Source organism: Notothenia rossii (genome assembly GCF_949606895.1).
Source record: "Notothenia rossii genome assembly, chromosome: 3".
Taxonomy (NCBI): domain Eukaryota; kingdom Metazoa; phylum Chordata; class Actinopteri; order Perciformes; family Nototheniidae; genus Notothenia; species Notothenia rossii.
In genome coordinates this window covers 72,844,612-72,869,941 of record NC_136901.1, presented here as the reverse complement: position 1 = coordinate 72,869,941, position 25,330 = coordinate 72,844,612, and the positions used below count along the sequence as shown (strand labels likewise).

Here is a 25,330-nt window from a genome sequence, read left to right as displayed (position 1 = left end):
AATGGACAACCAATCACTGCTCTAAATCCATGCTGATGTGTAAAGCCAATTAGGAGCCAGGATCCAGTTGCATAAGGAATCTGATTTTGTACGGTGGATGTAGGCGGACTAAGTCCTTATGGAGACAGAGAGGGCCTGTGCACATTACTTGGTAAAGGGTTTATGAGGGCAAATTGGCATGGGATTGTATCATGTTCTCCTCTGGGAAAAAAATCTGCTGTATCTTTTTACCTCCATCTTTGGGACAGCAGGACAACATGTCATGCAACTGGTGCTATGAAAACATTACATTTGAGGTATTTTAACAAAAAGCAACCAAATAATGATTTACTTATCTACATTTCTGCAAAACGTTAACCTTCTAGACTGAACAAAGAAAATATATTTGTAATGTTAAGATGGTTCTGTTCATTATCAGGTCAAACACATCAGTGTGTTGCTCGTGGTGGTGTTGGAGGAAAGGCAGGGGATCACCGAAGTCATTTAAATTAGTCCTCCGGGAATGTTCGTAGAATGTTTTATGGCAATCCATCCAACAGTTGTCGAGATATTTCAGTCTGGACCGAAGTCCAGCTGGCCTACATTATCATTCTGCTAGCATGGCTGAAAACAAAAGTAAAGAAATGCAACATTCACATCGATTCTATATCTGGTTTCAATTGGTACATCAGATTTTCATCCAAGGAAAAATAGTCTCTCACAATGAGTTCGAGCAGGACAATTTTATTGTCATGTTCATTGCAGTTTTTTATGTGTAATTTCAGTAGAATCTACAGTCCGAGTTCATTACAAAATAAAGTCTTTGCAATAAATAAATATATATATTTATACTTTATATGTAGAAAATAAATATATTGTACATCTCATAAATAGGATCACCCATATGTACACCTCTGCTGCTTGCATTTTTAGTAATGTTCCGGACACTATGAACATTACAAGTCACCATCCTTTAAAAACATCCCCTCACAATTCTTTACAACCACAGTCAGAGAAGTGCTTTTGTCCCGACTCTTGATAGCCTGTATGGCATACAAATGCTACAAGACGCCATTTGATATTTAAAATGTGGCAAAAGAGATCATTAGACTCTGACTACCAGTGAGCCTACAGATCGAGGAGGGGATGTGCAGTAAGTGCTCTTCATCTATCACGCATTCATCTTCAATGAATTCAATCATTCCCCTTTTTCTTATCTTAGATTTTAAAGTAAACTTAATAAAAGCCCAGTTTGTCTTGTAACAGTTTGCTCTCTGCCTCACAGACATTCTTCTTCTACCTGACCGTCCCACCCTGTCACTTTACAGTTTCTTCTTATATCCATCCCTGTGTATGTGGAATGTGCCCTTTTCCTTCCTTAACTCTACATAGTGCATGACAAATGCACATAGTTACATCTGCGGTGCTTCCCGTCACGTTGAACTCCTAAAAGTCTCTAATGGTGTTCTCATAGCCCACCATTCATTCCCCCCCCCCCCCCATCTTAGTGCCAAAACCATTCCCTTCAGTATCTATGCCTTTACCTCTTAAAAGTGGTTATTGAGAAAACATGGCACCTGATTTGATCCCCCCACAGCTGAGCAGTCATGTGGGCCTCCTCCATCCATGCAGTGGTTTTACAAGATAACATCTCCCGCCGACATTCAATGTTTATGTCAGTGCTTGGCGGTGGGCCGAGGCGCAAACACAGTGACCTCAGGGGGAGCTGAGGGTAAACAGTTCTGTACCAGGTCCAAAATATCCACAACACCCCCTCTCTGCTCCTCTCTTTCTGAAAGCAGTTCTCCAAGCGTAAGCACTGGTCACCTGTCCTGGAATAAGTCCCTGTACGCCTGAGGGATCTTCTCAATCTCCACCGGCCTGGGTAAGAAGTGGGTGAGTTTCTGGTGTTTTTTAGTCCTGTTGCCCTCCCGGGGCGAGCCGTCTTTGTTTAAGCCCACGTAGTACAAGCGTCCCGTCTCCGCGTGCTTGTACAGCGTCGAAGCGTAGGTGTTGTACCAGTTCTCCTCAAACTGCTCCCTGAATACGCATTCCGCAGTCAGCTTCTGCTGGTGGACAGAACAAATCATTAGTCACATGCTAAAGGCCTGCATACACGCCACTGAGTGAGAAAAAGAAAGGTACATTTGCAACAGAATCATGATTATACAGAAAGAAATGCAGCTGAGATTGAAATGGATGATGCCATTTGGCAATCAGATCCCACTCCTCCTAGTGTGCTAGTTTGTGTATTTCATTAACCTATTCAGGAGCACACTTGAAAGCTGAAATGAACCGGTAGAAACTCATTAAGGCAGGTGCTTATTATGACAAAAGAGGGGAAGTCATTACGAGCTGCTTTCCACTTTACGCCCCACGCTTTTTCCTCGGACCTGTTAACCTCTCCTTGTGCATGGGGAATTGTTTCCCTCCCCGTGATGCAACAATCTTCCCTCGCTCTCTCATGTTGTCTCTCACTCACTCACACACACACACACACACACACACACACACACACACACACACACACACACACACACACACACACACACACACACACACACACACACACACACACACACACACACACACACACACACACACACACACACAGCAGCTCTCACAGCCTCTGTCTGCACTGACAGCGCAGCATGAGCGATGGCTGTGGGTTCAGCAGGTGAGAGTGTGCTGGCTGAGTGAGTGTGTGAGAACAATAAGAGACATCAGGGCTGGAGCTGCTCTCCTGCCAAGACAATTCAGTCATGCAGCAAGAGGGTCCAACCTCAGCTGAATTTGGGGTATCATCGGGGGCAAAATGCAAACCACTTTTTTAAAGGTGTCACTATCCCACCCCTTTTTTCCAATTAAACACAACTTTCATGTGGTTTCTGTACACGGCCAGTCCCGTCTTTGAACACACAGTACGGTTCTAACAAGTGTTTGTGCAAGTATTTATTCCAGCAGCAATTTTGTTGATTGGCTGTCAGGCTCTGCTTGGCTGCGGCTATGTGGTGAAACTGTTGTCTGTAAACACAGCCCTGAGGGCACATGACTGGGCCAGCTCCAACCTCTCTCTCTCTCTCACTCACACACACACTCTCTCACACACTCACACACACACACACACACACACACACACACACACACACACACACACACACACACACACACACACACACACACACACACACACACACACACACACACACACACACACACACACACACACACACACACACACACACACACACACACACACACACACACACACACACACACACACACACACACGCCTCATCAAATCAAAAGCTAACCGAGGTCTGGCTGTTGCACCCTTTTACCTGTCCCCCACCCCCCTCCACCTCCAGGCCTCTCAGCTACAGACAGACGTGTCTACATCCCTCTGTCAGTCAGGTGACTCAGTCAGGTGTGCAATTACCCCCCTCAAATCACCGCCTCCCGCCTCCCCCCCCCCCCCTTACCCCAGGGTCAAGGCTCCAGGATGCCAGACTCTGATAGCACGGCGTAACAATATCTGCACTTTCAACATAATGGCCGTGCTTAAAAGTAGCCTCTGTTCAAAATGCTCAGAGCCCGGGAGGAGTCTGAGCCCTGAGGGGCCCCCAGGTAATGCCCTGGGACACCTGATACAGGTAACCCTCACATACTTCCCCTTCATTGTCTTTACCTCTTCTCTCTTTCTGTCTCCAGATACCAACTGCATACGAGAGAAACATTGCCAGGATTAAGTGAATATCCTTTTGATGCTACATTTACTGTAGCAAAGCACAAGAGATGTCTTTAATGCTGAACACTGCAGACAAAACTTGAGTCCAGCTGTGCACAAAGAGGTAATCTCCAGCAAATTCACCCACAGCACACATCCAAAGAGACTCCAAACACTCCTGTCTCCACTCTGGGAAAATATGTAAATATTTCTGCTCATCTCAAAACTAAAGGAAGAGGTAGATTTGCTCTCAAAAGCTGCACTATCTGCAACTCCTTCAAAGACTTCACATGAAATACAAGAATAATACATTTCTGTTTTTATTTTCTTTGCTAGTGTTCCTGTTCAACTTTGGATCTAATTCCTTTATAAATGTATCTGTCCCTATTGTGAAGAAAAAGAAGAGGGAAATGTGTGACAGAGTGTGCGACCCTGTAAAAGAAACAGGCTTGTTTTGTCTCACTGAAGTTTTCCCATCGTACAGGGAACCTTGATAACAAACCAACTCTCAGATTTCTCCTGAAAACATATTTTTGATAGCTCCCTACTGACGTATATTGTAAAAGAAAAAGTCTAACTCTCTACGAGACGCTGTGAACAAGTGCATTCTGTTAAACAAGTCACGTTTGTCGAGTGGCAGACTTGTTGTGAATGAGACCCCGGGCTGCACAGTGAGGGCGGGGTTGTAAATGAACGGAGAAGGGTTTTCTTTTGACTCACCGACCCAAAGAGCTCTCCTTTCTCATTCATGCCGAGGTAGAGTCCAGCGTCCACCCCTCTGATGCTGACCAGACCAACTGCCAGACTGATGAACTCCAGGATACCTGAGGTCAAACAGAGCACACACAATGCACAAAACAGTCAAGAAAGCCCACGAACAGAAGACCCTCCCCAGCAACAAGTGGCCTCCAGTTCTGTGACATCACACCAGTCAAAATATGCATCAGAGAACTGATTTTGGAAGTTTCACTTTTGCTTTATTGTCACATTATGTCCTGAAATGTGGCTTTTTGTTCCAACAGGTTCAAAAATAAACATACTTGCATCTCCCTTCCACAACTGGAAAATAAATGCAATTGTAAGGCCACACCATAATTTATATTGACATTGATTACAGCTGAGGACACATGTACGGAGCGGATGCACCAGATAAAGATTTCTTAGATTTTCTAGCTTCCTGGTCGGAGGCACATAGATCACTCACTACATTAAAAGGTTGTGGTGTCTATAAAAGTGTGCATCCTGTCTTTTGGGATTTCCCAGTGGCTACTAATACAGACGGAGAAGCTGAGATGTGGGTTTGTTGTTTAGTGGGCTCCTGACTCACTGAAGGTTACAGTAAAGTGAACATGTACTTCAAAGGCAGGAAAACAAGTGGTAAAATTAAAAGCTATTGGCTGTTGTGATGCCGAGGTTAGTCAGAGAGGATCCAGCTGGCTGAGCTGACTGGCAGAGGCCGGCGTACAGCCACCTGGTCCCCATCTCTCCGACCTCATCTGATGCCAGAGAATGACAGAGAAGATCCCTCTAATTTTTTTGTGGGGTGAACAGTGTGTTTCATATCCCTTTAATCAAAGCCACGTCTTCCATGCAGCTCTGACAAAGACCTTGCATTTTAAATCTAAGTGAAGCCAGAGACAAACACGCGGACCACCCATCCCTGTACACCGGCTTGTTTTGGCTCAAGTCTGAACATTAAACTTTCCTGAATTCCGCAGTGGTCATGCTTTAATTTAGGGTTATTCCGCTTTTTTTCCCCGCAGCGAGCGAGCCAGCCTGCACCTGCGAGAGATGACTGCATTGATATGAGGCGCGAGACATGTGCGTATCTGACCTCACTTGTTTATCATTCTCCCGCGAGCCGCACCTCGCTCCATGTACATTAATGATACCAAATCTTCAGAGCCGGTGCGCGCGCTCACTGTTGCTGTTAGGGTGACTCGCGCACGCGCAGCTTGTTTGCGCGGCTGAGGAGAGACACCTGCCCCCCACGCGCAAAGGTGTGTGGCCAGGTGACTGTGACGCACGAGCATTCACTGGGGAGCGCGGCAGGAAAAAAAGGCTCCTAATTAAACTCACTTCACCTAGTTTCAGAGTGACAGCAGGGGAAATTATCTTAAGTGAGGGAACATGATATATTACATGGCACAATTGTAATTACATTTTGTAATAAGCTATTGATAATTGCTTTCCTCGAGATTACCCGAGGCCTTATTCACACCTTTTAATTTACACCTCCTTCACAACTATTGTTTGGCTATAATAAATTGATGGTTGATGACAAAATAAACAATTTCTGTCAGTTGAGACAGCAATATAATATGACAACATCTTCAATATAACGAATATTTTTATCAAAAAGTGAAAAGTATCCTCACCAAATCTGCTGTGGTCCTGTCTTGTCCCATGCACAGTCCCATTGGGGAATATCTCCAGCTGGAAACCGGTCCTGCAGTAGAGCTGCCGTCGCCTCAAGATCCCCTTCAGGTGCCCGAAATCCGTCGTCGACCCCCGCTGCATCCTCCCTTCAATCTGCCCCAGCCTCTCATTCAAGCCCACTGGAGGCTCCGGTAAGGGCACAGTCCCGAGTGCAGGAAAGGTTTGTAAATCCAAGTCGATTGTCCCCAGAAAACTCCCGACCTCTGCCATTGTGTGCACAGCTGTCAAATTAAGCGGAGGCATTTCAAATGTTCGGTGACTCAAGGAGAGAGTAAAGTTTACACAAGTCCAAAGCGCACCCAGCGCGCCGTGCGACTCCAAAACCAGCAGCGTCCTTTCAGCTTATTGATCGTCCTTTGCTATAATCATCAGTTTGATATCTCTGTTTATCAGATGGAAAGACTCTATTATATACATACTCCCCACGCATTCTCACATTGGATATTCAAACACAAGCCACGCCTGGCTGGCATCCCTTCTTACGCGCATCAGTTTCCTCACTGAATGTGAACTTTCAGTTCAACTTTTACCACTGATGGTGCCGCTGTCTTTACGCGTTTTTCACTGCGCTCTCACAAAGATATAACTATCTTCCGACCAAGCAAATCCGAGTCCAGCAGTGTCTCCTCATAGCTCCTGCTGCGCTCCTGAACGCAGTCCGAGGCTGTCTGATAAAACCATATCGTCCATCCTGGCGCAGGCAACACTTTTATTTTTGTTTGAATGCGACACAGAGGCAGTAGCGAAGATCACCATTGTTAAAACACAACTGGTAGCTGACACAAAGCCGAACATCTACATTTATCATTTAAACTGCAACAACCACTCCACCACAAAGGCAATCCATAATTTACTGTGACTGCTTTTTGGTCACACCATAGGCTCTCCTGGAGAAGAAAAAAAAAAGGAAAACCACAAAGTATCAGGCGAAGGCTTCGCGCCCAGAAAATTATCAAAATAACCTGAGTTTAATCTCAGAGCCATCTAACCTCCTGCAGAAGTGTCAGTGCCAACCACTGGACGTTTTCATGAGAGCATTTTCTCCACCTCCTCGTTGGAAGCAGGTGCTTCCTCGCCCCTCTGCTCAACGTTTGCAATGTGCTCCAGCAAACCAGCAGCTAAACCACTTGTACTACTGGCAAGCAAGGGAAAAAAAGGAAAATCCAAAAGCTGATGACGTGTAGTATCAAATCTGACTGCAGCAGAGACTGTATGCACTTCTGGAGTCATCTTTAAGATGTAATTTAAAGAAGAAAAAAAGTTTCAAATAAGTACTGCTTCTCCACAAAAGTGTTGCTGCTTACTAATTATGTTGCTAGATGAAACAGTATAGCGGAAGAACCACACACAGAAAGTAAACATATACCGGTATACATTTAACTACTTTACAACAAATGTCCTCCCTGATTTAACAGTTGTGGTTTGGGGAACATTCACATATACTTTGTAAAAGTAGGAATAAAAAGACAAATCAAAAATCAACAATTTACCAAATAAATATATAAAAGAGTGTGTCATAAAAAATGATGTAAAAACATAATCTGAAAAGTATAATTACTGTTGCTATAATATAAATAAAATACCCTTACATGTGAATACTCAAATAACAAGTTACACTTTGGCTTTATTGTGTTATCATAAACATTGATCTGTTATGTTCATATTTTTCATATGGCAAAAGCTGTACTTAACAACACTGTTAAATAAATGTGAGCTAGACCACAAGTTATTTAATTTTGTTCAGGTGTAAAGTGAACTGTGCAACCATGCACATGAAAGGGAACACAGAGAAAGCCACAACAGGAATAATGGATAATAGGTGTGATTTATGATTGAATGGGGATTTTGCATCTCTTCTCTGCACAGTGGGGCAACGGGTCCAAACTTGTGTCTTCGCAGGGAAAAAAAGAGAGAGGCAGCTGTTTAGAGAAGACTTTCTTTCTGTGTGAGGATTGAAATGAAAACAAACTCCAGGAGTGTTTTAATTAGTTCACTGTTCTTGAGATATCAGTGACAGCAGGACGGGTGGGAGGGCAGGGCATGATTACATCAATAACACCGTTTAACTATTAGGCATGTTATTTTAGACCTCCTTCAAGCTGTTTTTGGAAAACCCCGTCTTCAGGGGGAGTTCTTTCCGTTGAGCTGCTCATCACAAGCAGCAGCAGCTTCCCTGGAGAGAAAGGGGAGATATGACAGCGTCCCGCTCCCATGAATGGTGACAAATAGCATGTTAGAATTACCCAAAGTATGTTTGATTGTTTTGATGTCACTGTTAGCCTTCGACACATTTCCCAGCTTCTTGTTATTTGGCTAATTCATCAACTTTTGTGGTGGCTGTGAAATCTATTTAGAAACAGATGTGACTTTCTTTGGGAGCTCCTCTGAGTGGGATACAGTATGATTGACCCTCCAAAGCACGCAGGCCTTTTTCACTGCTACTAATTATGCCACTATAAATCTTAGGGGTGTGTCATGGCTGCATTGAAGTCAGAGGAGGGACAGTGGCTTTCAGCTGGTGCGGGATATGAAAGGTGGTGGGGGTGATGAATGCCCATGGGCCTCTGCTTGATGAATTGGGCAAGGGGTTGACAAGGAGTCAGGGATGGTCAGGCTTTGTGTGAGCAGACACCAGGGCCCTCGCTGCAGAAGAGGATGAAAGGGGGATTCGTCTCAGCTAAAGGGTGGAAAGAGAGAGATTAAAGAAAAGAGAAGGGGAGAAAGAAAGGAAAAGATTGAGCAAAACAGAGAAATAAAAAAGAAACAACCTACTCCCTTTTCTTATCCTCAACTTGGGCGACATTCGCTCACTGTCCATCTCTTGTGTACAAAACTGAAATCAATCTTACACGGTATTAAACTTTAGAATCAAAATCTAGAGGTGGTACATTTTGATTTCATTCCTTTTTTTGGTAGCTATTAGAGCTACATCTGGTACTGGTCAGTTTTATTTTATAGTTGACATGGCAGATTTATGGCTGCAGACACAGAAAAAAGTCCAAAGTTAAAATGTTCCCATATGCTGAGAACCTGCAGAGGATATAGAAATGAAGATAATGACCTCAAGTGCATGGCTGCAGCTTTGAAGTTGCTCTCCCATGAGTCACAGCCAGAGAGGAGAAATTGAAAATGAAGTTACACTTGCAGTGGGAATTGGAGGCTAATAAGTGCCTCACCTGTTTATTTGATTAGACAAACTTCATATGTGTCCTCTTCAGAGGGGTGAGCAAAGGTCGGTATGTTGTGCAGACTGAGGTGCGTTTGATTCGATTAAGGAGCTCGCTTGAGGTGCTTGTCTCTATCTCGTAGTGTCATTGTTGAAGTTAAAGAAACAGATTTTTGGGAAATATGCTTTCATGGCGAGAGGTACATGAGAAAATGAATACCACTCTCATTTCTGTGCGGTTATACAAAACCACAGCCAGCAGCTGGTTAGCTTAGCTTAACATTAAGACTGTAAACAGGGAGAAAACAGATTCAGTCCAAAGGTAACAAAATCCTCCGACAAGCATCTCTCAACACATTTCCCCAAATATCAAGCAATTTCCTTCTCTGATGCTGCATTTTATTTGGGCAAATTCCTCAACAATATGCTAAAAAAATGTCATTCCTTGCATCAGGGCCGTCCCTCCCTACAGGAAGATCACACAGACTGCGTGGGGCCTCAACTTACGGAGGGGGCCTCATCTTGCGGAGGGGGAAAGATCTTGCGGAGGGAGCCTCAACTGAGCTTATGCGGCGCAATTAGTGTGGTGCGGCACGGTTTCGTTGCTGCAAGGCTCCACTAGCCCCCCCCCCCCCGTTGACGCTCGCGATTCGCGAAACAGAGGGCCTCATCATATAACTTTGCATGGGGCCTCAAATCGGCCAGGGACGGCCCTGCCTTGCATGTAAAGAATGTGAAAGTCCTGAAACAGAGCCTCCTCCCCCCTCCCCCCGCCCCCCCCCCCCCCCTCTACTGGAGCAGCCTCCCTCTCCTGTGATGGATGCCCAGTTTCGAAGAAGGCCTGCTGCTGCTCCCGATGGCTCACACATAATCATCTGATCTGGGATCAAGTTCCTCGAACCTCTCTTAACCTCACCCCAGTGAGGGCATGAAAAATGGCTGACTCAATGTCAGCGGCTGTGAGGAATGAGACCTCGTATCTCATACTGCCCGGTTAACAAGGCGACTAAAGGGGTCAGGACCCTGCGTACCCGGGCCAGCAAAGCAGCACAGCCGAGTGCAAGGGTTGTTGAGTGGAGCAGCACACTCCCAGAGAGAGAGAGAGGAGAGAGGACATCATCTGTTCTTATTTTACCTTTTGTCAAGCAGCATGTGGAAAATGATCTTCACTGTGAGTTATTTGCAGAGCTGGATTCCGTGTTATTTCATTCCCGAGCAGAGACATAACAGAGAGGGTCTCCTCTTTCACGCAGGTGGTCCTTCGGCCTTGTTCAAGGGCACCGTGTGCGCTGGGGCAGGGGTGGGAGGGTAACCAGGGGGGGGGAAGACACATACAGATGCATGTGAATTTAGGTAATGGTGTAACATTTCAGCGCCTGCTTACTTTGGCCACCCCATGTGAAGATAGTGTTAATTAATGAGTTTGCTTTGCTTTTAAGCACTAACGAATGAAGCCCTCCAGGTTTTTGAGAAGCCACGAGTATGCAAGGAACACAGACTAAAACCAACATTTGTTATACAAATTGCTTGCATATGTTCTTGGGAGAGGGGAAAAGATTCTTGTCATGACACACCAACAGAGATGTCCCACTCAATTTTTTCTTGCTTGATGGGAAAACCTTGGTAGGAATATTTTAAGTTTGTCTCCAATACTTTGGTTTAGCAGTTAATTATCCGTACTCCAAACTCGTGGTTTTGCTGTTTTCATTAGTCGGGTGACTTAAGCAGACACTGGAACACTAAATGCTGGATTTCATGGTGGGGCCTTCCTACTTATCCATGTTATGAGTTGGGTTTTTAAGCTAATCATAAGCTACTGATTCATCTATGAAATTACATCTTTAGGATTGTGCTGCATATTGAGTCTAATAAATATCAGCCTCACATTATTCTGCTCCCGCTCTACGAGCTGGAAGCAGCCCTCTCTATCTGAGCGATGTTCCACCTGTCCATCCTGCCTGATGACTGAGCTGCGGTGTAATAACGTCAATAACAGCTCGACTTGTGTTTCTCAGCTCTGCAGGGCTGCGGTCTGATGTTAGAGATTGTATATGCGTGATCATGATCCTGTCTGATGAGGGAACAGGCCCTCAGAGCGAGACTATTATTCTTACAACAACACAGAGCAGGAATCTACCCTCAAACAGATGTTAGGAGCCCTTTGTAGAGCCTTTGGCACGGAGCCCAACCCTACCTATCTGCACAGCTATTTACATGGCAATCCAGCTGCTCAGCCTCTCTTTTTCTTCTTCTTCTTCTTCTTCTCTTTCTTTCACCCCTCCCTTGCCCTCTCACTCTTCCTGTGTCTTAACATCTACATTCCCCCTCTTTCTCTTCTTCCCTCCTTCTCTCCCCTCACTGTTTGAAATCAAATACCCCCTCTCATATAAACTTTGATCAATCAAACACACTAATTTGTTTAGCCGAGGAGACAGTGACATACTGATGCAAGTTCAGTTAAACAGAGATGAAAAAGGCCAGGCGTCCCGTGTCTCAGAATATCTCGGTGCTGACGCAAACCTTTATCCCACACTTTATATTTAGTCATTCCCCTTTTAAAGAAAAAGCCAAATATGTCTAAAACTTCTACCTGCCATACTGACGTATTGTCCCCTATAGTCCAAGCAGATGTGGGAGGGAAGGATTTATAATGACAACCTTTCCTGGAATCAGAGTTTATATTTGCTTTCTCACTAATCTTGTGATGTGATAGAAAATGCTTTGCACTTCTATTTTAGTCAGCATAGCCTTTGATATGTGCATAGCTACAGGAAAGACATTTGTTAAATGTATTGATTTGATTTGCTTTACCTCATCTATCACGTGTACTTAAGGGACTGTAGTGAAATGATAAGAGTTGGGAGAGGGGCCGAGCTTTTCTCTTTATAAAAAAAGGCCCTCCCCAATGTTACACTTTTTTAAACCTACTATTGAGTGAGAGAAAAAGTACAACACATTCAGCTTCATCATTTAAAATGGATTATGAATCTAAGATAAGAAATACTATGCTAATGGTAGAATCATTTTAACATAGTGTCTTTAAACATTTGTAATTGTTTACATTACATTATAACATTGATACATTTAGCTTGATACAGATATTGCCCTCTCTCTAATAATTTGTGTACAGTCCCTAAAAACAAGAGCCAAGTTGTCTTATCATAAAAGAAGTGTATATAGACTGTAGTTATCCACTTATATAGGGCCAGATGCTAAGTGTGTAGCCCCTTGTGTGGTTCTGACACTTTTCTTTTCTACTTTATTGTCATTTTTGTAACCCTTAGTGTTTAATAACGCTCATAATGACTTAAACTAAAGCAGCACAGATTATTCTCTCTCAGAGGACGGATCTGGTCCTCATTAGCTAGCAGCTCAGTGGCAGCATTACCGCAAGATGATAATTAAACGAGCAACCTTCATGTAAGCGAAATATATTAAATCAAAGTCCGCTGGGGCCGTGAAGCTGGCCGGCCCCGTCAGTAGAGGGTGCTGATGTTTTCCCCTCTCAGAGCCCAGCCAACATCTCAGATTGCCTCAGAATCATGCAATGTCACGCTATGACAAATGGAGATACATTAGTTAATTAAAGTGGGGAGTTCAGAGCGGGGTGACACAGGGCCTCCTTTTTTTGTTGTTGTTGCTTTCATTCTTAAACATTCCTCCGTGTCACGAAACAAAGGCAGAGTCCAACTCGCTGACTCTGCTGGCGTGAGCCGATGAGTTCTTTCTCAGTTTCTGTAATCAAGGCCGCCTCAGCTTCTGACGTCGTTTTGCTGCTATTCTCTGCTCCGTTGTTGACTTAAGTGAACACTCTGGTATATTAGTGGAGGTAATTTACTGTCTAGAGTGATTTACAGATTGGGGTTATTCTGTGGGCCTGTGCATGTGAACGCTTAACGTTTGTTTACCAAATAAGATTAACAGAAGGCATGTCTCTCGTGTGCTCCTTGACATTAAACAGTTTCTCCACCAGAGACATTTTAATTGACTTAAAGTGATTTTTGGCAAATGAGAAAACGCCAAACGAATTAATGGGGGCATTGGGTTCATTGTTGATGATTTGTATTGGGAGGCTAAAATGGAAAAGAAAGCACACAAACCCACTGTTTTCATCTGAAGTCTTCAACTTCTCCGTCTTTGATGTCATGGGGGCGAATAGTTGTTAAGTTGAGACACTGTCTACGCTGCCAGAAACAAGGCTGGAGGCTGAGACAGGTGCACAGCGTTCATCACATCCTGATGGAGTACGTTGAGGGCCAAGATGTTGTTCTCAACATATTGAAAGTGTTTGTTAACAGATGGAGACATGTGCTGGCAAACGTTACATCACTTTGTCCAGAAAGAGGGGAGAGAGAAAAAGATGGGGTGGAAAGCAATGCTTAATTTCCAATGGCACGAAGAACATGGAGATCGAAAGAAAGAGAAAGATAAGAGAGAATCAATCAACATTTAATTTGATTATTTCCAAGTCCAAACCCTGCATATCACATGTAGTAGTAGAGAAACTACAAAAACCTCTTTACCAATCTGTGTTGTAACTGTGTTTGATAGAACATGGTTGGGACTTTGTTTATTTTCAGGTTTTGACTTTTATATCCAGCTGCAAATTGTGCAAAACCACAAGCAGGTTAAGGATTTGTTCTCAAGTAATCCGTTTTTTATCCGATGTCTGTCATACTTCTCAGCTAGTTTTAGTCACATATGCTCTTCCCCATTCCACTCCTCTATATCTGTGTTTGTATCACAGCGTTATTCCTCTTGTAAGGTCATGCAGCTACAGCTGGCATCAATATGGCAGGGCTTTTTTTCTGTCTGCGTCCAGCGCTGGAAAGTTATATTCATAGGGCTAATCAGTTTAAAAGATAATGAAAACAGAGATTGTTTACAGAGATTAGGCCCTTGGAAATGGAGTAATCAGTGCTTTGAAAGGGCACTGACAGCGGTGGGCTGGATTTCTGTCTGTAGAAACGGAGCAACGCCGCTCTCCACCTCTAACAAGCTCTCAGAGCCCTGATGTCATCACAGATACAAGATGGAGTACCTTATCCTCCACTCCTCTCCATTTGCTCCTCTTTGCTGGAATGAAACATTTAACAGACGGGGCACCTGTCAGCCAGATGTGTTTGAGTAATGAACAACGTGTAGGATGAAGTAAGCGTTTTGACAAAAATGTCCAAAGAAAAATTAATCATGGGCTTAATTTCTTCTCAACCCACATTGTTTAATATGCTGTATGATTTATGTGACAATGGATTGATTTATTTCAGAGCAGGGATGCTGGATTACTCTCGGAAAGTCACGACTTCCAGCCTCTACAAATATTTCTAACATTTCACGCTTTTAGAAGCATATGGATTATACTTATTTTTTTTAACTTCATGAACAGAGGCCAGCTATTGAGTTTGTTCCCTCTTGAGAATAGTGTTGAATTTGTGTGGCTTATATAGTGTTGTTTGTTGGCCGAGGTATTCGGTCCGGTTCCCATTTTGTGGATTGGAGAGACACATGGGGCCCCAGTTTAATTGGGGAGGGGTTCCCTCAGAAAGAGCTCTACCCAGAAAAGCCATGAAAGTAATTATCAGTATCTCAGATCTCATCCAGCGAGGGGGGGAACACATGTTTAGGATTTGGACTTGTACAGGGTTGCCCTCCTCACCAGCCAAACATGACTTGTATCCTTTTGCAAATATTGGTAACCATGTAGCAGCATGTCTTTTGACAGAAGAAAACAAACTGGGAAAAAGATAGATGTAGAGTTTGTGTCCAAGAAGATATTGAGTGTGATGTGCCATGACAAGAGATAAAGAGATAGGTCTGCTTGCCTTTGGCTTAGGATTTGAAACCTTAACTAAATACCCACTCTATTTATGTTTATAGCTCTAGTATATGTGACCATTTGCTGTAAATATATAACAAATTGTAAATTGGTACTTAGAGGCTTTGTATGCCCTGTACCTGATGAGTAGGACTTCTTGGAAAGGATTCTTCTGGAGGGAAGAGGATGGGTGTGAATCTTTTGTCTCAGTCTGAGTCCACTTTTGGCCCCAGAGCGCTGTCAGATGAGCAGCCCAGCGAGGCTAACCCCTCCGCCTCTGACCAATGGCTCTGGCATCCTCGTCTCTGGCACTGCGACGTCCTGCGGGAATCTTTTCTCTGATCAGAATACAGGGCAGAAACTTCCTATAAAGTCCAACAATAAAGTGAAACAGAGACTTTACTGGAGAGTTGAAGAGGAAAGATATCCATAAAAATGTAATTTATCTTTCGGGATTTTACTTTTACTGATCCCATTGTCTTATTTTTCCTACAATATACATTTCTGTACGTCAACAAAGAGCAAGGCATGACCTTTTTTTCTGTCGGTGCTGCTGCTGTCACATTTAAGCCATCTTAAGACTGATGTAGAGGTTTGGGTTTGTAAAGCACTGCATGTATTCCAGAGGTATCCATTAGTGTAATACCGTTGTTTAGGAAATCTGGCTGTTTGATTGCGAAGGAGACCCTGACAGTGCGCTTGACAAACAGTCGACTGATCTATTTCTTTCCCAAAGGAGAATGACAGGGGGCTGCCTTTACTGTGCGCCTGTAAGAGCCGAGAGTTGGGTGGTCTGTCCATCAACGGCAGATTTGGGGTTAGGCCTGAGAAAAGCAGCTCACCCATATCAGTTTCAAAGAGTGAAACCCTAAGCGCCGGGCGCTCTCTGCAGCCATATATGCACAAAGACACCTGTTGTTCGACTATCATACAAAGGCTTAATCAATCTAGGTGTTTGCAGCCAAACACACACAAATGCCATTTTGTATTGAGTTTGTTAGGTTGCATGAGACTAAGCAAGAACTGTACATGTTTGTGCTTTTGGCTATGTTGCAGCAATTGGATAACAATGCCAAAGCACTGATTACACAACATCTTATGGTGAGGCTTTTTCTACCAGTTATACATATCCATTCACAGTCAGTCCACACCATCAAGAAGACAATATTTCAGTGCTTGGCTGTAGGTCGCCTATAGAGAGGTAATAGTTTATCAGAGAAAGAGAACATGTCAGTGCTGGAGGACACCAGGATGCACAAGCCATGTCCTTACAGCAGCTTGGAGCTACTCACAAAGAAAACGAAGTCTTCCAAAAACTTCTAGCTGCTCTGTCCCTGTGGTCCACACTGAACAAGCCAAGGATGTTTCCAAATGAAGAATGATATCCACTTCAAAATATTTTGCCATTGCAAGCATTTTGTTTCCTCTGAGATGTTTTATTTCTTTTTGTAACAAACCGGGTAATTCATTTCTCAGTTAGACTGCAAATATGTTCTCTCGTTGCTATTGCAAAGAGACTATGATGCGTAGTTCATGGCTACTTCTCCCTATGACTTCTTACTTGTAATGAGAAATGACACACGCAATAATTCATTCATTTTCTTTGGACAACATTGGTTGATCGTGTTTCTACTCGGGGGAGCAGTTCGCTAACTCTTGAAGGCCAACCTTTATTTTTTTTTTAAATCAAACATATTGAACCCACATTTTTTCTTTAAAAAAAAAATAATTAAACAGCATAACATTTGGTAATTTGTAAAAGCATCTTGTGTTGGGGATATGCATATATTTACTATACAGTTGAAAAGGGCGTCTTTCTTCTACTTCCATGATTAACTTGTATCACAATAAACAGGGGGTTTTAATCCAGGATTATACTTTGTGCCTGCCTCTCTCTGGTCTAAAAAATGCTTACAGGACAACAAAGAAAACAACAGTGATGGAGATTAACACAGAGACAAAAGTCTTAAGACTGTCAAAGGGAAGTTTGTATTTTGAGGTTATTTTTATTGGAGTTAGTTTACATTTGGAATGCCTAATGTCATGCACTGGCTGTACGTCTGAAGCTATTTAATCTAGTAGTTAAACACTGGACAATTAAGAGAGACTAAAGATTGTTGCGGAAAGATGGGATTGGTTTCTACCTAAATCTTTCCAGTAGAGGGGAGGTAGATATGAATAGCTTTGGTAATTTGATGAGACTCTGCCTCTCTTTGGTATCACACAATGAGAGAAGTCCTTGTTTACGTGCCAAACGGATTTACCGAATCAAATGGGAGTTTTTTATTTCCTTGTTTGAGTCGATTTGCAGCGGATTAAGAGGCAAAAATGTTATCAGGCACAGGGTGGCTGAACAAAGGCTCTTTGGTTTACCTGCAGGTTGTACAGTGTCTTTATAGTGCACCATTGGTTTAGTTGATAGTTAAAGAGGGTTCAAATGTTTATGCAATTTGGGATCAAGTCATGCTGTATACAAGTTTTGTATTCTTTTGCACAGGTGACAATTCATACACAAAAAGCAATACCTGAGCTTCTGAGAATAAGAAAATACAAAATGATTTATAAATACAATCCCTAAAAGTAACTTTAAGCACAATTCAAAAGGTCCCTGTGCGAATACATTGGAACAAGAGATCACGAAAGTGTAATTGGTGATAGATATTAATGAAAAATGTTTTGTTTCTGGATCTATGAATATGTAATTGTGCAAATCACATAGGCCTGCGGCTCCGCCAGGTGCGCCAGGTTAGCGCAATGCGCATCAGATCAAGATGGCTGACGATGTAAACATTGGGGGGATTCAGCCATAACGCATGTTGAAGCCTCAGTCAGACCCTCAGCCTCAGATAACTTGTAGTGCACCAAAATCGACGACTAGCAGACGTTTCTAAAGGGTAACAGGGTAAGTGTATTACATATCTTTTTTTGTTTATGTTCTAGGTTAGCATTTAAATAACTGGCAGTAGCTGACAGGGTATCTTGTTGCAAAAAAATTTACCATCTACTGGGATAATTTGGAGGACAAATACGCTTTAGTGTCCAGTTTACATCTAAAACTTTATACTCTTTATTTTTGCTGGCAAAACTTTTACTGTTGCTAATGCTAACTCTTGTTCTCTGTACTGTCAAGTGAGCAGGTTTCTTTGACTGCATAATGTTTCCCGTGTTTCCATGTCTCCATGTGTTGGTGTTTGCTATAAGATGGTGATTGGCTTTTACATTTTTTACTTACCAAATGTAGTTTGACCTGGGTACGTTTGCATCTCAGAAGTAATATTCAAGTCAATATTTAGGGTTGTTAATGAGTGAATTCCTGTTCTAAACAGCTTTGGCCTCTTCTCCTCTTCTTTGTGGTCAAAAATGCATGTTCACATCTGATTTTACAATTACAATACACCGACCTTATGGCGTGCAACCAATCAGCCAGATGACCACTTAAGAAGAAGCACATGGCAGGGTGGGTAACCATAGCAACGAAACAAACTAGCTATTTTCACTGAAAGTTCTTTACTACCGACCTTGTGTTTAGAAAAGAGAAAATCGCTTATCATGTGAAAGCTGCTTTAGGGTCTATTGTTACCTCCGCTGCTAGCTTGCTCTGCTACATACAGCTGTCATCTGATTGGTTGCGTGTCCGAAACTTGAACCAGCGACAATTTTGTGACCGCGAGGGTAACGCTTCTGCCTTGCAGGACGGCACCACTCTCTATAGAAACATAAAGGCAACGTCAGCGCAGAGCCGCTTTGCCATGTCATGTCATGTGAATGCAGCTTAAACTCTGACTTTCCATTGTGTCTCCAGGGGTCTGACAACATCTCGCTTAAATCATCCTCTGATATCATCGACTTTATTTGATGTTTCCAAAAAGCTAGAACAAATCAATATAATAGTACACAACATGAGTCCCCTGCCAGCCACACCAGATTGGATATGAGACTCTGCTGGCCATCACAGACAAAACAGCAACATGGATGAAATATGGAACAATTTGTCATGGCATTGTGCATATTATGACTTTAAACATGCTGTAATTGGCTTTTGCGTGTGAGGCACAAGTGAGGTTATTAATTATCACAGTCGTCTCAGCTCTAGTAAAGGCAACATTTCACAGAGGACTTGCAGGCAGTTTTGTATATAAAGAGAGGGACAGAAATAGACCTTCAGAGGGATGTGTTTCTTACAAACTGCCGTCCGAGAGCGAATGTGAATGAGAGAAAAGTGAAAATCAATTTGATTAAGCACCTTATTGATTGAAACATTTACTTGTATTTACTCATTCTTTAGTATTTCAATGTGCATAAACATCACACAACATCCTAAAAACTTTTATTACTATTGGATGTATGGCTACTTTTACTAATCTTGTTTTTCCACAACAGAATAGGTTAAGGGAATCAATAATAATAATAATCTTATTATTAAACAAACTATAAACAGTAGTCAACTGGAATGGTATTCAGAGAGTGCAGTCTAAGGCCAAATATAATAACCCGCAATGATGACAAAAGTAAAATAATTTGGTATATGCCCCTTGATTTGGATCTGCTCCAAAATGAAATGGAGTCTTCCTTTTCCCATGAATCAGGCAAGTACTTGACTTAATCGTTTCAATGAACAAATCAGAACTGAAGAACGTAACCAGTTAAACGCAAGTTATTATTATTATTATTATTATTATTATTATTATTAGCATGCATACAGTACACTGTTCATGAGCCTGAAGTCTAATTGGAGGAAACCCAATGGTTATCTGTGAATTTTTGTGCATTCATATACAGATTTTCTTTCTATGGGAATCTAGAGCTCTGTACACAACACTCAGATCTCTTCATCCAGGGCCGTGTCTAAGGGAACATCTGTTGTCCCTGTCTGGTCCCCCCACCAAGCTCTGGGTTACAGGGGCCATTCCAGGTCTTGTGAGCCTGCACATCTTCAACTATGCATTTATTTATGATAGACATTTTTGATTTCCCATGGATCCCTGCCCCTGACTGGTTCTTTATCCAACGTGTGCCACCTCTTTCAAGTATCCAGGAATTGCCCCTGGCATGTGGAGAAATCCAAAAAAGCTCGACCTGCCCTGCCATGCCAGGATACAGTTGCTAAGATGTGATTGGACAATCCCTGTTTGGAGAAAGACATTTATGGACAGTCAGGTAGCAATATTATAAAGTACTGATAGAGGGTGCATTTAATATGTTGTTGGAAACAGGAAATGGGGCTGGTGGCAATAAGTACATTTCCTTCTGTTGACGTCAGTATTAGGATGATAGACAGAACACACACGGCGGCAGTTTCTTAGGAAGATATGAGCATAACCTTTGAAGTGATTGGTGACAGTAGTTCATATATCCGGCGATGGTTTTGTCAGGTGGACGGCTGTCTATGAACACATTCCAGAGGTCCAGACGTAAGTCATTTTCCAGGCAAGGTGGAGAGCAGTGATGTTAAAATCACAGGCTTGTTTAGGTTTTGCCAAGTGATCACTGTATTATGAAACTTTACATCTCTGACCCTGGGGTCTGGAAATGCCCATTTGGACACATGGCTTTTTCATTGTCCTCACAAAGCCAGTCTATTGTCTGCCTCCTCTCTTTGCGTCTCAATCAGAAACTCTGAGGCAGCTATGCGGATGCACCTGGCCCATGAGGTTTCACTCATACATCCTCCGCCTTAGAATATTAAAACTCTGACAAAAAGTTAAAGTGAGTGGTGCTGTCGTCTTTTAGCAGACTGGTACAATATCAGGTGCTATTGTTCGGACAGGGTGAGCAGTCAGTAAGATGTTAAAAAAGCATGGCCCTCTTTGGCAGATATCATGTTTTTGGGGGATTATTTGATCTGGATGTGCTGGGATGAGGGGGCGAGGTGTGGAAGAAGTCTGAAGGTGGCTCTGACTTTTGCTTTTAGTCTTGGCTCCTGCGTAGGGGCACAGACGCGATGTGGATCGGCCCGTCATGAGCCTAACAGATGTGGCCCTCTCTCTGTTCCTTGTCCAGGCTGCCGTGGCAGTCGTTCAGTTATTTTCTGTCAGAGGTTCAGCCGGGGAGTACAGGTTCGGGCCTTGCGTGCGCCCTTCCCAGTGTTTACCCTTCATCCTGTCAGCATGGCTGGATACTTGGCTAAAAGCAGCCAGCAGCTGATGATGTCCAGGACTGATGGAGGTATCTGCTTTCATTAAGGAAGACTCTATTAGCCAATGGTGTGAATTTAACGTTTGTTCTTTGGGGCCAAGCCTCAAATAAATGAAGGGTTATCTATAGCTCTCTAATTGAAACCACCTTGACTCTTGTTTCTTTCTCTCCCTCCATCCCTCATCCCTCTAGTGAGTGATTTCATGACTTTTGTCCATTGGCGTCACAAGAAACAGATGTGAGTGAGATTCCTGCCGGTTTCTGTTTTTGATCGAAAAACTTGGTAGACGGTCGGATTGATGACATTTTGTTTGCCTGTGAACATGTTCTTCATTGGATTTATGGAGTGTCTCTCCGCTTTCAAAACACCTGCTGCACTGGGGAGGAGGGTAAATCATTTTATTCTCTCTTGAATCTTAAATCAGTGCAGAGAAAGAAAAGTCAAAACTAAATATGAATAACAAGAAAGATGTTAAAAATGTCTCTGAGTTGATTTGTGATTTGCAACACTCTTAAAACAGATGAATGTGTTAAAGGTAGAGTAGAGGTTACATTAAACATGAAGGAGATGCAGCATCCATCATTAATTTACGCCCTATTAAAAGTGTTATCTTGACAGATTGTACAATCTTCAGCACAGAATACTCAGTGATGAATTATCACTAATATATATTTTAGCTTTATTAGTTCAGCCACAAAGAATGTTGTACTTTCATCTCCTAATGATTCAACCCCATTCAAATGTTGAATCTGTATCAAATAAACAATATGATACGGTTGAGGCTATACATTGATAATTAGTGTAATTGCGTTGATATAATTTCTTTTAGCATCAATAAAATGCAGAGCTATTTATTCAGTTGCAGTTGAACTTGTCAAGTAGAAATACAATTAATCCCTGATCCAAGTGTTTTCTCTGATTTGTGTTTAACCTGTGGTTAACCTGATAACTCTGGAAAGTAAAACAATGCTCTATTCTTTCCCCGGCTTCAGAGGCCCTGTCACTTCACATTAGTGCTAACAGTCAGCTGCACCCCGGCCTGCTCAGTCTGGCAATCAGCTCGCGAGTCTGAAACACCTGCTCATGTGAGGCAGTTTCCATGGAATAAAGCAGTAATTCCAACAGGAATTGATTGGGATTGGGGGGAAAAAAAGAAGGAAAGGGGGAAACAAATATGTGCCTGCACATACAGTAGACCCAATTGGAAAGAATGCCACTGTTTATTTTTTCAAGCAAAGGAAAAAACCTCCTCTTTTACCACTGGAGATCAAAGAGGTTTTGCGATATGACATGGTCTTGCATGAAACGTTTGAGAAGTGAATTACGTCGACCCCCTGTTTCCCTGATAATTGTGAAGAAAATACGAGCTGTTATATCTGCGTTGCCTGTCTTTATTTAAAGGTACGGTTTAACCCTATATTCGGTTAAAAAAAACCTAACTTCTGTTTGATATTCCCTCCATTCAAGGTCTTTAAATCAAAAGTGGACAAGCTTGAGTAAATAATACTTGAAGCCTCTCAACTCCTCTCCAACTTACTACTTGTCTTACAGTAGTTGGATTTCCTCTTAGCTATCTTAGCTAGCTTTCTGAGTCTCTTTTAATTCCTCCCAAAGCCCAAAGAACTCCCATCCTTCTTAAGGCATGATCCATCATTTTGCCTAAGGACTGTTTTTCATCAGTGGTATCTTTATTGACTCACAAACACACATATGCTCATAAAGTTCAGTAATGCACTCAGTTTTTAGATGTTGCAGAAGTGTTTCTACAAGGTTGGTCGTGCACACATTTATACTGAGAACTATGGGGACATGTCCCCACCACTTTTGGAAATGGTCAAGTTTGTCCCCACCACCTTTCATTGGGATACTTTGTTAAAATGTTTTAAATATAGCTTTCACAAAGAGTTTTAAACCTTGAGAAACGTTTATTTGCACAAGAGAACATGTACAATCTCGAGGACTGTTCACACTTTTTAGGTGTATCTCTGGTAGTAAGTGGTGCAATTTGAACCTGCGACATGTTTAATATTTGCAATACTTGAATAGAGAATAGTGAAGCAATAGTTGCTTCCGCTTTGCAGCAGCGTAGCATAGTTACTGTAGTTGTCCAAAAAGTATTGTAAGCATATGTATGTGTGTATGTTTTGTTTGCGGGGGATGCTTAATGCAGTATTGTTTTTTTAAATCTGTAAAAAGTGTCCCCAACACTTTTTCTTACAAAGTTACGCCCATGAACTAACATATCTGTGGCAATCATTCTTTCTCTGGCTTCTATGTTTCCAGCATTTTGACAAATACAAGTATTCCCTCTCCTTTCAGAGGGGAGGATAAGTGTTACTGTTCTTGCCAGGGTTGAACACGCTGCAGGGAAGACATGATATCAAAGGGCTGGGGACGTTTAGTGAGTGTGGAAGCACACCTCTTGGACCCTGGAGAAACACAACTCTTCACACATCCTTTATCCCACAAGAGCACCATTAACATCGTCATTCTTCACCCAGCCGAGGCCAGAGCGTATTGCTCAAGCTGTATTTTTTCTTTCATAACATGCAATCTGAATTCCTTCATTCCTTTCAGAGCATCCCCCTCATAACCTCGTCCTTGGGCGTGTGGTTTTTGTTTTGACAGATTTTACTTCAGAGCAAACTACGGCCTCTAGTGGTTACCAGACAACATAACGTGATGTGAACTGTTTTTTCAGCAATTAGACGTGGAAAAAAGGTTTTCCATGCCATGCATCTTCCATATCAAGGTAGAACGGTAATGACTGAAAAATCTGATAGCAATCGAGAGTCGCCGATGGAAAATAATGCGTATGTCGTGGAACTTTCCGACTGATCTAGGAACAGCTTGTCATGTTACTCTCTGTTTACTTTGTCTTCTCAATCTGCTAAGACGTGAGATATTGTCTTCCCACTCTCAGGTATTCGAAAAGCTGTCTCCCTCGAGACTGCACATACAGGCGCGTGCACAAACAATTTCCCCCTGTGTTGATGGGTGAGCGAGAAAAACATTCCTCAGTCGGGAGGTGGAGGTGCCCTGAAAGAGAGTGTGAGTATGTGTGAGAGAGAGAAAGAATAGAGACAAAGGAGTAATTTCACTGCAGTTTTTTCCCTGACAAGACATCTGACATAATGAGCTGTAAATAGTCCTGTTGCAATTCAGGTAACACACACACCCCCCCCCCCCCCCCACACACACACACACACACACACACACACACACACACACACACACACACACACACACACACACACACACACACACACACACACACACACACACACACACACACACACACACACACACACACACACACACACACACAGCAGAGACAGACTCGTGCTGCAGAGCGAGGCCAGGTGGATTACACCAGGAGTTGGGTATTACTTCAGGTGATGCCTTTTCATCTGCAGGCTGTTAGTGTTGTACACGGACTTATGCAGCGAACTCTGGGGAGAGGCATTCTGTCGAGGCAAAGAAATAAACATGTTGTCAAGGTGATATCAAGCGTGTTCCCTCACGCCTGCGACTGGCAGCGGGAGAATTTCCGAAGCCTCACCGCTGTTTCTCTACTTAAACACCTGTGACACACGATATGAGCAAAGCCTGGGAAAAGCATGGTTGTGGTTCCCATGGGGAAGTTGGGGGGACAAGGGTGGGGATGTGTGTGAGGCCTGTAGAAGTGTGTGTTGGTGGGGTGTTTGCCATGCAGCCCAGTGTGCAGCGCTTAGGGCTGCTGGGGACCCTGGTGTGTGTTCAGCTGGACCTGCAGGATGTTTTTTTAAGGGAGGCGATCCCCTTCTGCACCGCACACACACACACACACACACACACACACACACACACACACACACACACACACACACACACACACACACACACACACACAGGTGCGTACAAGCTTTAGCTGTGACTGTGCAGGGTTACGTGGTCATTGCACCATGCGTCAATGCGCAATATTTTTGGTATGCAAGAACGTAGGTCGGCCTCAGTGCAGCGACGAGGCCTTTCCTGTAGAGCCTTCTGATGTCTGCATCAGGGCAGCCAGGCTCTTACGCCTTCTCC

At 43.0% G+C, this 25,330-nt stretch overlaps 1 protein-coding gene and 1 long non-coding RNA gene across 4 annotated transcripts; both read right to left on the bottom strand.

Annotated features, from left to right (window-relative positions):
• Positions 1–707: 707 nt before the first annotated feature.
• Positions 708–7,019, bottom strand: fgf16 (fibroblast growth factor 16). Of its 2 annotated transcripts, none has more exons than XM_079671757.1 (3): positions 6,085–7,019; positions 4,427–4,530; positions 708–2,048 (listed from the first exon to the last, which is right to left on the bottom strand). In XM_079671757.1, the coding sequence occupies exons 1-3, from the start codon at positions 6,386–6,388 to the stop codon at positions 1,803–1,805; spliced, it is 654 nt and encodes a 217-aa protein (XP_079527883.1). In that variant the 5' UTR covers positions 6,389–7,019; the 3' UTR covers positions 708–1,802. The 2 variants fall into 2 exon arrangements, with proteins under 2 accessions (XP_079527883.1, XP_079527884.1); XM_079671758.1 differs by having other exon boundaries at positions 708–2,045.
• A 717-nt stretch (positions 7,020–7,736) lies between these two features.
• On the bottom strand, positions 7,737–18,683 carry LOC307030921. 2 transcript variants are annotated; one of them, XR_013805823.1, is made up of 4 exons: positions 18,359–18,683; positions 15,267–15,491; positions 10,447–10,600; positions 7,737–8,822 (listed from the first exon to the last, which is right to left on the bottom strand). It is a non-coding gene; the product is annotated as an uncharacterized lncRNA (long non-coding RNA). The 2 variants fall into 2 exon arrangements; XR_013805824.1 differs by lacking the exon at positions 10,447–10,600.
• Between the last annotated feature and the right edge of the window lie 6,647 nt (positions 18,684–25,330).